The sequence below is a fragment of the Patella vulgata genome, chromosome 4 (assembly GCF_932274485.2).
Source record: "Patella vulgata chromosome 4, xgPatVulg1.2, whole genome shotgun sequence".
NCBI lineage: Eukaryota > Metazoa > Mollusca > Gastropoda > Patellidae > Patella > Patella vulgata.
Window position 1 is genome coordinate 20,206,680 of NC_065882.2, and position 15,315 is coordinate 20,221,994.

Genomic DNA, 15,315 nt, shown 5'->3' on the forward strand with positions numbered 1-15,315 from the left:
GGACCACCGCGATGATCAATTACTCTAAGCTCCGCACACAATATAAACCACCGAAGCCAGTAATTCTGTGTTAAGTCCAAAAACGTGATTTACATGCAACCAAATTGTAATTAGTCAAGTCGGTCTTTATTACAGTAAATAACACAACACAAGAATGTAATTATTGTGAATTGAGCTCAATTTAGATTTGTTAAATTGCACATCATTCAGTGACGAGGCAGACATGAATTTAAAATAACAAATCGATTTCGTGATTTATCGTGTTACGGCCAACGCCTAAATTTATTCTATTTATAAGTACCCGGTCCCGAATTGCCAGGGGTACGTAGAGCCAGTGGAGTTGGTAGATAAACTCAGTATAGTATAGTAATTGGAATGATAGAGAAATTACATATCGTGGGCATGACATAATATAACTCTTGATAATTGGAAATAGATAATGAGCAGGCGGGAATGGCGTTGTCCGGGTACAGTTCCCCCTCCTATTGCACACGTGACGAAAGTATTGTGTTGACGAGATGTTAACACCCTTGTTTTTCATTGCTATCTGGTGAAGTAATTTATATATAAAATAATAGAAGGGAATTTGTGATCCCAAATAAAAATTTAAAGTCCCGAAGCACGTAAAGCCTTGTGTTTTTATCAGACAGTCCAATTTGCCTACACCTACAACACTTTCTTTTGAACATGTTAAGTAATAGGTGAGAGAGAGAGAGAAAGAGAGAAATGGGGTTTAACGCCCGCTCGACACAAACTGGGTCATTTCGGTACTAACATAATATGGTTCAATTTTATGTCAATAATTCGCTGCGCGTAGGGGTCTGCACATAATACTTTTAAATAGAATTGTGATGGGCAAGGGTGTGGAAATCGCAACTGATAAGACACTTCATAAAAAGGTGTCCTTATTGAGATAAAGTTTTCTTTAAAATATAGACAAAATATTTGGTTTCACACTTATATACGACTACATTTCAGTCACGATACCTTTATCTGCACATAATTCTTTTAAATAAAATTGTGATGGGCAAGGGTGTGGAAATCGCAACTGATAAGATACTTCATAAAAAGGTGTCCTTATTGAGATAAAGTTTTCTTTAAAAATATAGACATTATAAATTTCATAGCCCTATGACTAACATAATATGACCAAACAAACTCGTTATTTATGATTGAACAAGACGTAAAGATCATCTATAATAAATCTCGATATTCAAAAGATGTTTTACATTCATTCTTATCTTATCAATATTTAGAAACATAAAATTTAGATAATGATAAAAAAAACCTGAAGTACGAAAGTGTCGAGATGTTGTTCAAAGAAAGTTAGGGGGTTTTTTTTAGTGTTGAGTTTTATTGCAATGGGTGTGTTAGGCCGGTCAAAATTGAAAACCGGTCACGCCATTGTGAACTAAGTTTTGAAATGATCACCACGTCAGAAAAGTGAAAGAAACTACTTAACTGGAAAAATGAGGGTCAATAGTACGATACAGTGATGAGGTTTCGCCATGGTATTACGATGCGATGTCGAAATCTTAACTAAAGATAAAATCCAAATTTTAGTAGATACTTCAATTTTGATTGGCTAAGCACTAAAATCCATTTAATATTATTCAATCAAATTACTAAAATTTGGATTTTTTTTTAGATAAAATTTCGTCAAACAGACCCCTGGTTTCAGTCATAAAACCCAAAATTCAGTCAAAATGGCTTTGAAAGGGTTCTTCGGTGAAAAAAACAAAACCATTAACACAGTGACACGGTTTCTAAGATTTATCACCGCAATTGGCCAATATATTCATATCGTTGGTGAATCATTAATGGTCAATAAATCCAACTCTGACCCCCTGCAGCTTCATTCATAACACATTTACTCCAATCTTCATATTGAATTGTGTCAGCGACTCATTGAAAACACCTTTGCACAACAAACAGATTTGTGTACACAAGTCCAATCCTAGTTTACGTTGTAGAAAACGTAATGATTTATTGTGTTCGATTCTCGCCTGGAACATTTAGTGACGTCAATTCCCGCTGATAGCGTACTGGCTCGACTATAAATCTCCCCACTTAATGTTTTAATCAAATAATTATTATATTAGTAATATCGATAATAACATTTGTTTAGGTGATGTTAATGGTTTATTTGGTGTGTTATTTTGCGTAGAAGTTATTTATCTATCGAGCGTTATGAAGTATACAATAATTATTATCGTTCTTCAAAAATCGGTCCATATATTGATCCTGATCGAAAGCAACCTAGTTTAGTTGTACTGGATGTCCATGAGAGAGAGAGAGAGAGAGAGAAAGAGAGAGAGGGGGGTGTTATCGTCCATATGTTAAATAATTCGCTTAAGCAGTAAGAGGAAACCGGAGGACCAGGCGAAAACCCACGAGGTTGGACAAGCGATCCTACTCATTGTCACGTACAAGCTGGGAATCGAGACCATGCCGCTCAATGACAGATCTCATGACCTAGAGGGCATGCATTAGGCGATTCTGTCTCTCAACCCCCATGGCGTTTGTGTAATCAACGTGGAACCCCAACCTTGAATATATAGTCCCTGATCATACTCAATCAAAATTTCACTTACTAAAGACAAATTAGCGTAAACAAAGTCGCAGGTTTCCAATTTCTAGCAAGCTCTCGACCTTTCACCGATATTTAACTAATAAAGTGAACGAGTCAGCAATAATTTTATATATATATAGAGAGAAATAAGGTTTAACGTCCACTCGACACAAACTAGGCCATTTCGGGACTAACATATACTGTAGTTCAACTTTATTCCATAAATTCGCATGCTCGTAGGGGTCTTTAGCAGTGTATGAAAGCGGAGGAGTCTGATAAAACCCTCGAGGTTTGCAGGCGATCCTATAAGCGGGCAATCGAAACCACGCCACTTGACTCAATGACAGACCTTGTGATTTTACGCGCACGTTTTAAACCACTAGACCGCCCACCCCCCGCCTTTAGTATATAACAGTGCATGTAAATTACTTTTAAATTGCAATTTAACGAATAAAAGTTAAACCGGTTTTGACAGTGACCAGCAAATTTGATTTTTTTTAATGTACACTTCTTTGCTTAACAAACTTTGCCTTGGTGATTTCCAGCTATGACATATTGACATACTGTTTTGACATATTGTTGAATAACATGCCAAACGTGAGCATCATTATTTTTTTATTCCATTGTTATTATTATTTTTCCGACGTTGTTTCCCATTGTCCCGTGTATATATTGGAATGCACGTAAAAGATACCCTGGCAGTTGGAATTCGATATAAGAGTAGGCGATAGTGCCTCTGCCAGGGCAAAATTTCCCTCATAGCACACTGTATGGCGTATGCCCGTCTTCATTTAGCCAAGTATAGGAGCAGAACAGTAGGACGTTAAACCCCATATCATTTCATTTCATTTTTGTTATTATTATTATTATTATTAACGCCCAGTAACTATATGATTGGAGGGGTCTTTAGCTGTGGGGGGAAATCGGGGGGTCCGGAGAAAAACCCACGGTCTAGGGAATCGAAACCACGCCAGTGGACTCAATGACACACCGTATGATACAACGCGCACAGGGTAACCATTGCCCCCCCCCCCCAACCCCGCCTCAGGTTCGGTCTCGGGTGTTGGCATACAAAATTTTTCGGTAAATTCCAGTTTTGTTTCCACTTGCCAGTGGTGCAGACCGTGCAGTACGTCTAGCCGTGGGACGAAAAAACTCGGGGTTCTAAGTATATCTCCAGCAGGAAGTTACAGACCCCCCCCCCCCCGCCCGCCCCGTACCAATTAGCAATTGAAACATAATTAGGCATGTCATTACAAAATTGCCCTCAGATGACACTGTATAGGATATACCCGCCTTGATTCTCCCGGTTGGTGCAGAAAAGTAAGATGTTAAACCTCATTTAATTTCACTTACAATGAGCTTTATAGCCAAAACGTTCTTGTATGTTTGTTATGAAAATGAAGACACGAATTGGGTGTATAAATCTGACTGTTTGATGTCGTAGTTTGTGTCAAATACCAGAAAAGGGTCAAGAGATTTTAAAGAGTTAATTTCCTTTATTTAACATCAGAGCTAGGGCAAAATGTTAATCAAAAGTGGAAAACTTATGCAAGACATCTACATAGAGCAATTCACGAGAATGAAAATGTTGTCCAAACAGAAAACGAGTGGACTTTTCAACCTTTGAACAGTGGCCAATTTTAATGATTTCTCTGAAATTACTTTTATTATATAGATCCTTAACGCCTACAGATCAAACCCTTGCTTAATTGAGACGATCTTTCAGAAAGCTAAAACTGAAATGAACATGTCTCTACGATGTTGGTTTATAATAATTTGCCTATTCTGACGGGTTTCATACATTATTAGTCGCATATCGAAACGCATTTTGTCATACATAGTTGTAACGATCCGTCATGCGTTTTATAATTTACCTATTCTGACGACGTTTTATACATTATTAGTCACATAAAATAAAGAAACCCATGTTTTCATATTTGCATTTTTCGCTAACAGTTCACGCTAATATGTGCTCAGATTGATTATTGTATATCTAATAAGGGAACAAAATCAAAATAACAACGATAGATATAATCCAGCTTATATTTAAAACATATCTACCAATAAATTTTCGCGCACAACAAAATGTGGCGGGCTTATTACATAACGAATAGCATAGATCGATAAAATTTAAATTCCACATATCGTTGTAAATACTGAACAGAATTGAACCATTTTTGGACTAAAAAAATCCTATACATATATAGCGCTAAAATGACGCGTCGAGACTTTAATATTCCCCGTAATATATAAAAGTTTACAGGGAAGATTGGGGTGGGATTGTAAGCCATGACATATCTTGTTTCATTTTTCAAAACTTGTCATTTCTTCAATGATTGAATTCGGGAAGATGTCATCGTCAGCTATTCAGTGATTCACAATATTGTGAAAAATGAAGTGCACCGGCAAAATAAAGCGAAAGTATAAAAAGGATCATTGTTTTTTCATCCGACATAATAATTATCAGGGTTTATCCTTACTGGTGCATCGTCAGGTCAAGCCACTTAACCCATCAATTAAGAAACCGCTCTAATTCAAGAAAACAGTGCAGCCCTTTTTCAAATTCAAAACACCTTAGAATTTGATTATAATATTTGTTGGATTTTTATTTAAATTTTATGTGATGTGGGTAAATGGTTTAGTACAATCCTCGTCTTTATATACAACTTGTTTTTATCTTTAAATCTAAGTACATAAATATTAGCCCGAAATAAAAGTTGTGATTGATGTACGATATCCAACAGTGATGAAAGAATAAATCTACCGGTATACAATTGACAATAATAATAATTATAACCTTCGTGTTAGCAATAATTCTAGTATCATATTATTTGGTTGTATATCAAATATCGTATGAAACAAATTTGTGAACATTAGTGCTAATTTGTCTTGTCTTCTGTGCAACAGGATTAGGGGCAAACTCTTTCAGATCAAATTGGAAATCACGTCTCAAGATTTGGATTGGGTTGGGTTTTTCGTCCGAAACGTGGGGCAAGTCGAACTTTGTTAACTTCGGCTTAATAAGAAACTTGAATAATTTATGTTATTGGTCTACATAGTAACCTATATAATATATATGATTATTAGATATTAAGTAAGATCAAAACCTCATTTATTTATGCTGAATAGGCGTATGTAGTGGTGTTCGTCATGTGAATGAAATCGCATTAGATTTATTTCCATTGAGATTCTACCTTAAATTATATACGGTGGTTAACGTAATAACATATTAGTTTCAAATCAATGAACATATTACATGCGGAACAATAATAACTTGACCAGAATGTGAACGAAAATTATATTCAATTATATAAAATGAAAGCAGAATAAATACTCGAAGTTTACTTGGTGTTTTCGACTAAAATCGTCGATGTAGGAATTAAAATGTCATTTAACTATATAGCTTAGTGTCTGGCCACAGTTTACCAATGATTTCCTCATTGACTTTTAAGTTAATTCTCGTCTCTTAGATCGGCTCTAACTTTTCCCCAGAATTTCGTTGGGTAGAACGCTTTCTACCACAGATGGAGCAACATGTGGCAACCCCTTTTGCTCAAAAGTACGTATGAGGGGTTCACCATGGAAAACTTGAGATACCCAAACTGGAAGTAGAGACTAAACTAAACATGCAATTTTCCTCCCTATATATCAATATAACTAACCTCTTAACTTTCGCACACTTCCGCCTAAAAAAAAAGTGAATATTCACCAAAACCTGGCAGAAAATGTATAGCCAAACCCTTTTCTTCAATTTTGCACCAAAAAGTCAACAAAGATCGCCATGCAAAAGGGGGCGGGGAGAGAGAGAAAGACTAAAGTATCTTTCGCCCTTGTTTCGATATCGGAGCTAATAGTAATATTGTAGACATACAGCATAACTTTCGTATGCTTCTATCCTGTATCTGGTTTGTTTTTCAGTTGGTATGTAATTTTCATTAAAGTTGAAGAAGCAAAATGTGAGAAAGGCCTGTGACCGAATTATTTACCCTTTTTAAATAGTGTTACTATTAACATATATCGGTGTAGTCTGGTTACAAAGACGATGACTTCTAGAACAATATATATTAAGGCGTTCAGTTTGAATTACATCTATATGTTAAAATTTCTTAATTCATTGTTGTAGCAGTATTACCCGTTCATAGTTTCGCCCACACATAATGATATCCTGTATATACACGTCTGTTTTTGTTCTATCTACACTACAATAGTAGGCGTAACAAATCTTATACATGATGAATTACTTTTTCTAAAATATATTATTAAAATATCAGATTACATGTATACCTGCTAACAGCTGTCAGTTCGATTTTTACCTACCGTAATAAAATACATCCACGCAAAATTACATTGTTAACCGACAAAAAATAAATCTGATCTTAGATCTTACGATCGGGTATGGAACCCAAAAGAATATAAAGAGTAACTGCCCTGGCGACCATCTCTTTTCTTTAACGCGCTTTCATTTTATGCTGTAGAGTCACGGCGACTCAATAAATGGCACCAAACCACTAACCAGGAGGTGTTGGGTTCGATCCCTGTGTTGGCCGAGAATGTTCCCTGAAATTTTCCAACGTGGTGTCCGCTCGGGGGAATGGCAAGGACCATCGTCTAGTCGTTCAAATGGGATGTAAAAACTAGGCACCGTTTACAAATTGGCGTGTACCTAAAATAACCCTTGACAGATGGAATTTAAAATTTTCACTCATAGCGCACTGTATGACGTATGTTCTTCAGCATTATCCCGGTTGGTGCAGAGACGTCGGACGTTAACCCCCTTTTCATTCATTCATTAATCTTACGGTGATTTGCCATGAAACATATTTTAACCTCGACGTGTTGTATATCCAGCTGTACATGTAATTACAAGTGCAATGATGAAATAATATAGGTACGATTATGAATAAAAGTCTGGTGCCAGTAAATAATAGATCAATTACTCCTAAGGATAAAATCAACGTTTAAATCGATCTCCATTCATCGCTTACGCTGACGTACTTACGAAAATATCAAAGCGTAAAATACAAAACGGTGGTTATCACAATATCTGACTTGATCGATAGAATTGCATCAACAGGGTCGGGTTAGCATGACATCTGCACACGTGCATGCGAAACTGAAACAAAGATCGAGTTTTTGGTTATATATAAACAATCAGACTCCTAGATCAGTCAGAATCGCGTGATAATGGGTTCTGCAATTACTTATCCTGAAGTACTTAGTGATAAAAAATGAACAACGTACAACAGCCATGATGGATGTGCATATTCACCACATATAGGTCGGGAAGCCAACAAACAGATTTCCCTTTTCATGACATTTTTAGTTATTGTTCTAGATAGAGTTTCGTAATGTTAACCATCATGCAAGCTTTGATCCTGTAAACAATATTCTTGTGGTTGATGATAAAGGTATAACATGTCATTATCGGAAACCATGCATCAATCAAATTATTACGTGGATTGAAACATTCACCACAGTGTGCCCAAAGGGGTAGTATTTTTTTCGTCTATAGAAATTTGGTTTTAAATATCATTTAAATGCATAAAGTGCTTTAAAATCTACAGATATAATGTAAGCTACATTTTTCACATAAAAACCCCACATGCAAATAGTTATGTGTTAACATTTATTACATGTAAAGGGACAATAAAAGATTAGTTTTATGTGGTTTGTAATTTAAAGTAAACATTAAAATTTATTTGAGCTTCTATTTCTATAAAACCACCATTCTTTCTTCACTTTTATAGTTTATTTTATTAAATGAGATAGCCATAAAGTAGGATTGAAAAGTGATTTCCCGTTCTTATGATACAATTATCTAGAAAAGATTATGTAAGTTTTAGCAGCTTATATATAAGTATCCTTGTATGCGAGAGTAATGTCGACACTTATAAGACACCACATGTCATATATTCCAACGACCTATTGCATTTATTCAAATACATACTAAGTTACACTTTGGTGTGGGGTGTGGGGCGTACCATCAATGTTATGGTAGGCGCTGCCCCTCCCCCTCCCCAAAAGGTGTGCAAGAAGACTTATAGAATGAATTCTTACACATACGGTAGGCACAATGACCGCAAAATATTGGTGGTTTAGGGTTCGGGAGGGGGGTACCCAAATGTTAAAATCATTACAGGTGTGCAAAGAAGAATTGACGAATGAAGCTTTACAGATACAATAACCACCTAAATGTTACAATCGTTACAGGTGTGCGAAGATTTACCGAATGCAATCTTACATACAGACAAGGTAGATACACTAAATACACTAAATAAACCTAATAAACAACGAAGGCTAGAAAATGCCATAATATATTTTTGGGAGTGGGGTTTGAGGATTGCTTGAGGGGTGTATGTATTGTGATCTGTTCTGTGTGTGGTATAGTAATTGGTATTGTTGAATGAAATGTAAAGATAAGATATTTAAATACCTCTTTCATAGCCCCATTAAATACTATTATTTCATATTTTTTATCATAGCCTACGGAGAAATTTTATACGCAGCAGATGGTGGAAAAAAGAAAGGTGCAATATACATCATTAGGAGAAATATTAAAAAATAAAGAAATTTTAAATGTTTTATGTCTATTTATATCTTTGTTATGTAAAATACAAAATCATGAAAATAGATTTTAGTGAGATGGAATGGGCTTTATTATCTATAATACTTCGATTATTTGGAGACACATCTATGGTAATGATTCTATATTTATGCCTACGACAGCCAAGTTGAAGAGTTTTTCAAAAACAACGGCGTTTCCGCCTATTCTTTCTCGATTTCCAACGTTCGTTTAAATGTGAATGCCAATGTGAACACAGGTGGAGTTTGGCTTCGGGTCCTCAGCAAATGACCAGACACACGTTCGTTATTAAACCTAACAGAACCCACCCTTACAGAACCCACACATGACAGGTAAAGACAGGGCTTGAAAATGTTTTATTAGGTAAGCAAAGGACCGAAATGTTAATTATCGTCTCTTCAATGTACAATATTTCATCCGTTCTGGAATATTTAAAATGTCTTTCTTGCTCACTTGGGCCTGGGTAGCATGATTTTAGGTCGATTGCTTCAAATGTATGCCATGCTTTATTTCATCCTATCCTGTAAACGAAAGTCATTGCTTGGATATTATATAATCAGATGGAGGGGGGGGGTGGCCTGAATGGTTAGCGTGTGCGCGCTGTATCATAAAGTCTGTCATTGAGTCAACTGGAGTGGTTTCGATTCCCCGGTTGTACGTGACAAGGAGTAGGGTCGCCTGTCCAATCTCGTTGGTTTTCTCCGGGTCCTCCGGTTTCCTCCCACTGCTAAAGACCCCTACGCGCAAGCGAATTATTGAAATAAAATTGAATCATATGTAAGTCCTGAAATGACCTAGTTTGTGTCGAGTGGACGTTAAACTCCATTTCTCTCTCTCTCTCCATAATTAGATGAATCTTGTTAACAATGATAATGCCTCTTTAACACAAAAATACGATGTGTATTTATGTCGATATAGATCTATATATCTGGTGTTGGCAGACATGATACGATATCGTAATTACATCAATTGAACGCAATAATACCAGTATAACTCACTAAATATCACGATATTTTCACAGATGTGTTCGAAAACGATATTACATCACAAGATAACCGATTCATTACAGCAGATCCTACTAGAAACGTATATAATGTTAAACATATAATATACATCTACTTATTTCAAACAATTTCTTATCATTATTTACATTGACATCTACACGAGCTTTTAACCAAGAACAATATGTACATACGAATTCTCCCATCACGTGTCCATCAGACTTGCCAGCGATTTTTAAATATTTGTGCCAAAGCATGAAATTACGAGTACCTTTTGCTATTTCTGAAAGGGTACTTTTATTTGTAAAAAAAATTATATGATACATGCCTTGACATTATGTTATAATTAGGCCACAAATTCTATTTTGGAATAGACCACGTAAATGACGTAATGCGTTATGCACTGTGGTGTTAGTTTGGTTAATTTTGGCTTTTAGGCGTGGAACTAAAATAAATGTCTCACAGCCTTACTCGGCTGTTATGGAAGTTCAAGTCATTCCACAATCATGCTCGCGCTACGGCACTGAAAGCATTTCTTCTTATATCGAATTCTGTTTTCAAAATAAGCCGCGGTGGTCATTTGGTTAGGGTCTTGGATTCACGAGGATTTCAGATTTTGCAAGTATGCACCTCAAATGTTTAATCGTTCTTGTGGGAAGAAAGCCAAGGGACCCGTTGGCAGATGGGTCGACGCTGTTAGGGGTAAAACTCTTCCGCTCTCTGTGCCCCCGTGACCATATAGAAATGATTTTAAAATGACAATATGTTAGTCTCAATTGAATCGAAGTTATGCTCATTATGTATATTGTGCATTGAAACAAGTTTCCAGTTGTTACGCATTATTACGCATCAAACTACATTCTCAACTAGTCTGAAATCGATGGCTACCAGAATATACGTTGTGTTGTTCAGTAAACTATTTCAGCGTCCAAAGGGTAAATCTCAGCTTTTCGTCCCATCCGAAAAGCATTTGGGCGAGGCGTCGAGCCTGTTTTTTGCCACACCAGAAAACCACATTCTCACTCTTACTAAAACGAAAAGCGTAAAACCCAAGACAACAAAAAAAAGCAAAACATAGCCTATAATACAGGACTATAACATATGATTCGAGAAAATCGTATGTATATACGAACCTGGCAAAATATTTAGCCCTTGTTTAAAAATGATGGTCACGTTTAACTAAATATTTAAAAGATTAAAGGTTCCGTCAACATTGTTTGAATGATTCAGCTAATACGGCATGTATGAAGAACAATAAACAACTTTTTCAAGAACATGGTATTTTTCTGGAATGTTTTAAAATAACTATATAAATAGATGACGTTGGTATGTGAAAAAATCTTCACAATCCTTGAAATCTCCTGGTGGTACCAGAAATCCTTAAGGCACGCACACAGTTTTATTGCCAGGGCAATTAAGTTTGGTAGACAGTCAGGCTCTTCTTTGTCGGGCCGGGGAACATGGACGAGCGTCAGTGAATGGATTCGAGCTCGGATGGATTGAGCGAAAATGAGTTTCTGTGTGTACCTTAAATGTGCAGAATATGGTGAATGAAAGCGTCCATTTAGACCATTCGCCGCCTTTTTTGTCATGCTGGCTTAATGAAGACTTTTGCGTTACAACTGGAAACACGACAATCTAAATGGAGCCCCACACAGGCATTACCCCATCCGATACAACCCGAACTAGAGTTGATCTTTGGTAGTTTGACGTCACCTGTTTACCATCGGTATCCCGAGGATGTCTGTTTACATGGTTTACCGTTACAATGTTAAACGAGCCAAAATTAAAGTCTGCGTTTTCTTCATAAATTTGAATTCCATGCGATGAAATAATCTCAACAAAAAGTGAAGCAATGGTTACAAGCATTATCCAGGGCCGTATGTAGAATTTTAAAAGTGGGGGTGCAGCAGAGTGGTGGGGCGCCATAGAATCCACGTATGTGATATGAAAGTTTCGATCAGGGCAAACGAACCCATTGGCGTGTGGGCGCCCTTAAAACCGATCGACTGATCAGTGCCTTAAGAGCATCACTGTGTGATCATAATCAAGTGTATTATTTTATAAGTGAAAGATAGTAAAATAATTTTTGGGTTTTTTTTGGATGGGGTGGGGGGCGCAATTTCTCGGGGCGCCTTATTTTTCTGAGGGTGCAATGTACCCCCTACACCCCCGCTAAATACGGCCCTGGCATTATCAGCTACTGTAAAAAATCGTTATTGATTAGTTATAATATGTTTACTCTGGTTCCGGTTCCTGTATAATTCGAATATTTCTAGAAGCTGGCCAAAGGTTATCTCCAAAGCGCAAGCGATATGATTTCAGACAGTTCTTTAGAGATTTCAAATCCCAGTATAGCTTCTAGTGCAACTTGCATTTAGCTGATCGATAGATTTTTTAAAAAGAAATCATAATTTGTGTCTCTTTGAATAGTACAAGAAGTGAGACATAAAAATTTGTAATTCCAACAGCATTAGTTGTATTACTATCCTTTACATGCACCATGCTTGCTATTCAACCCACTCGGACGATGAGACTAACTTCCTTCCCGGCATTTAAAATTGCCGAAGCACTAAACATTTTAAAGGTCATTTAATTCAATAAATGTTGCAATACATCCATTCGTCATTGATGATTTTAATCAATATGTGACGCATCTTTTTATCTGATCCGCGAAGCGAGACGAAGATTAGGACTGCGTATTTTATTTTTTCTATATGAAAAGAATATTCATAAGTACAGTAACGTTAACCCTTATTTTGTCTATATAATCGTTCGGTAGAGACAAAAAAACAAAACAAAAAAAAACAACAAAAACTTCTGTGTACAATTTGGTAATGGCAACAGAAATTCTACCTGGGCAAAATCCACAACTCGCATACGTAACCATGTCAGTCTTAAACTAATCGAATTGTGTTGATGATACAGGGGGTTATTTTGATCGTGCTTATACGAGAAAGAGATTGGGAAAAAATACCTCGGAATTATGCGATTCATTTATTATCCTATAAAGTAGAATTTTAAAAGACGGCGAATTTCAACTGTGAGTGTCAAGATTCTTTTACTTGCCCGGTTTGAAGTCCTATCCGAACGCTTGGCCAAAACTATTCTTTTTCAGCTACACATTCCCTAACCCTAACAAGCGGAAACAATTACAAGGCTTGAGAAATCCCGAGGGTTCGTTCCGTGACGTTGTGTGTACTGTACCTTTATTTTCTGCATCCACCCGGGATTCTGGGCAGAAGAACAAGGTCATGCGTTGAATGACTGTGTCAGAGATCCCCACAACAATGATAAACAAACACTGAACTAAAGTGAGTTGTTGACAAGTTTTGCTAAAACAACAAATCGATGTGAATTTGTTTACTGTTTGTGAATTCTCGTCATTAAAGACAACATTTAGACGAAAGTTTTAATGTTTTGACTACAAAGTGTGTGATATGTAACCTACATTACTTCCATGAGATTATTCTAATTACAATATATATCAGAGTCAAAGCCTTATATTTTGAGAATAAAAAGGACATAACCTCAAATTTGGAGGCAAGTGCCTTTATAGAAATCAGCTCAAATTAACGCAAATCACTGTAAAAAAGCAGTGTGAGCTCCAAACCGGAGTAAGCTTGCATGGGGTCCCTTGCTGAATGGGTCCCTCCCTTGCATCAACTATGAAATGGGGTTATCAATCGGCGCATGCCCCCTGATTGCTCTACCGTAGCTGCGAAAATTTCATATTCCCATATTTTATGACATATTTAGTTTTGATATTAATTTGGGGGACCCTGGCTGCAACCCGGTCGCCACACCCCGCCCCCACCGGTTAGATCTATTTGGTAAGGCCAACTTCAAGTTTGGTCAAAGGTCACGAGATGTAAACAGGGTTAGAGCTAATCCCAGCCCTAACTCTAAACCTGGACCTAACCCTAACCTACAATCTCGCCAACAATCACGTGCCCTAACCCTAATTACATTTCATCGACCTTGACGAAAATTGAGCTGGCCTTAACAAATAAATTTCGCCCCCTCCCCTCCCTTAATCCTTGTGTGCGCCGAAACACCACCGCACACAAATGGTATCAAATCAACATAACTTGACAATTATCCAATAAGTCTGCTATACGCCTGCAATGTTCAGCGGGGAATGCTCTCAGCGAGGACTGCTCTATCATATCAATTATCACTTAAATTTTACCAGTTTGTCGACGAGAAAAATAACGGAATAATTTTAAAGAAGCTAATGTTTCATCACCTGGTATCAAATATGTCAACACGACCAACATGAAATAATTACTACATTCTACAGCTTTTATTAATGAAGAAGACATTGTAATCAATACAAGCCCTATATCGATCTCCTTGACTTGTACATAGATAGTATAGAGAGTAAATGAATGTCAATGAAGGTATTAATACTTATATATTATATACCACGACAGTCTTTCATCATCACAAATATATCCATCATATAACTCATCTTTCAATTAAAATGTGTAAATTGAAAAAAAGGACTTACCTAAACACCAAATGACAACATCAATGACAATTTGCTTAGTTATTAACGTTGTTTTTCTTTGACACATTTTGGTTGAATCGTCTGTATTGTTATCCCTATTCATAACTGCCGGTACAATAGTTTGTTAAACTGCAAGTTCTTTTACAATTTACCAATTACACATCTGACTAAACTCTAATAAGAATTAAAGAGCGCTGTCGTTTTATACGTTGTGATGACCCTTCACCCCTAGCTGTATATAAATGACGTCCCGTATCTACGGAAATGAAAGACTGACGTCCACACGTTGGTGTTATATCATTTCCCTCTCACAACGCTATTTCATTCAGTTGAAGTGTAGTAGGCCGAGTCGTTTATACTCTCCCTAAACGTAGATAACCAACGATGATTGTTAAAAGATTGCATGTACAAACAAATGAGTAAAGTAGAGTCTCTATAGAAATTATGAGCGAAATTTCTCATGGAGAAACTCATTTAGAATTTACCTTTTAAAAGAACCACCAAGCGTGTGATCACATTGTTTGTCGATATACTGTTCCAACTAGCTGTAAGTCTGTGTGATTCATTTAGATCTCAACTATTGAAAAACTGCGCTTGGCATTTTCAATGGTAGTCGCGGTTATATGCGTAAAGACAGCAATGA

The 15,315-nt window shown here is 36.6% G+C and overlaps 1 protein-coding gene across 1 annotated transcript in view; it reads right to left on the reverse strand.

The window, feature by feature from the left end:
- LOC126817461 (phospholipid phosphatase 1) overlaps nt 1-15,112 on the reverse strand; it is a 29,661-nt gene extending 14,549 nt beyond the window's left edge. The window contains exon 1 of the mRNA XM_050544451.2: nt 14,673-15,112. Within this exon, the coding sequence (XP_050400408.1) occupies nt 14,673-14,775 (103 nt within the window). The 5' untranslated portion in view covers nt 14,776-15,112. The remainder of the gene's footprint in view (nt 1-14,672) is intronic.
- Between the last annotated feature and the right edge of the window lie 203 nt (nt 15,113-15,315).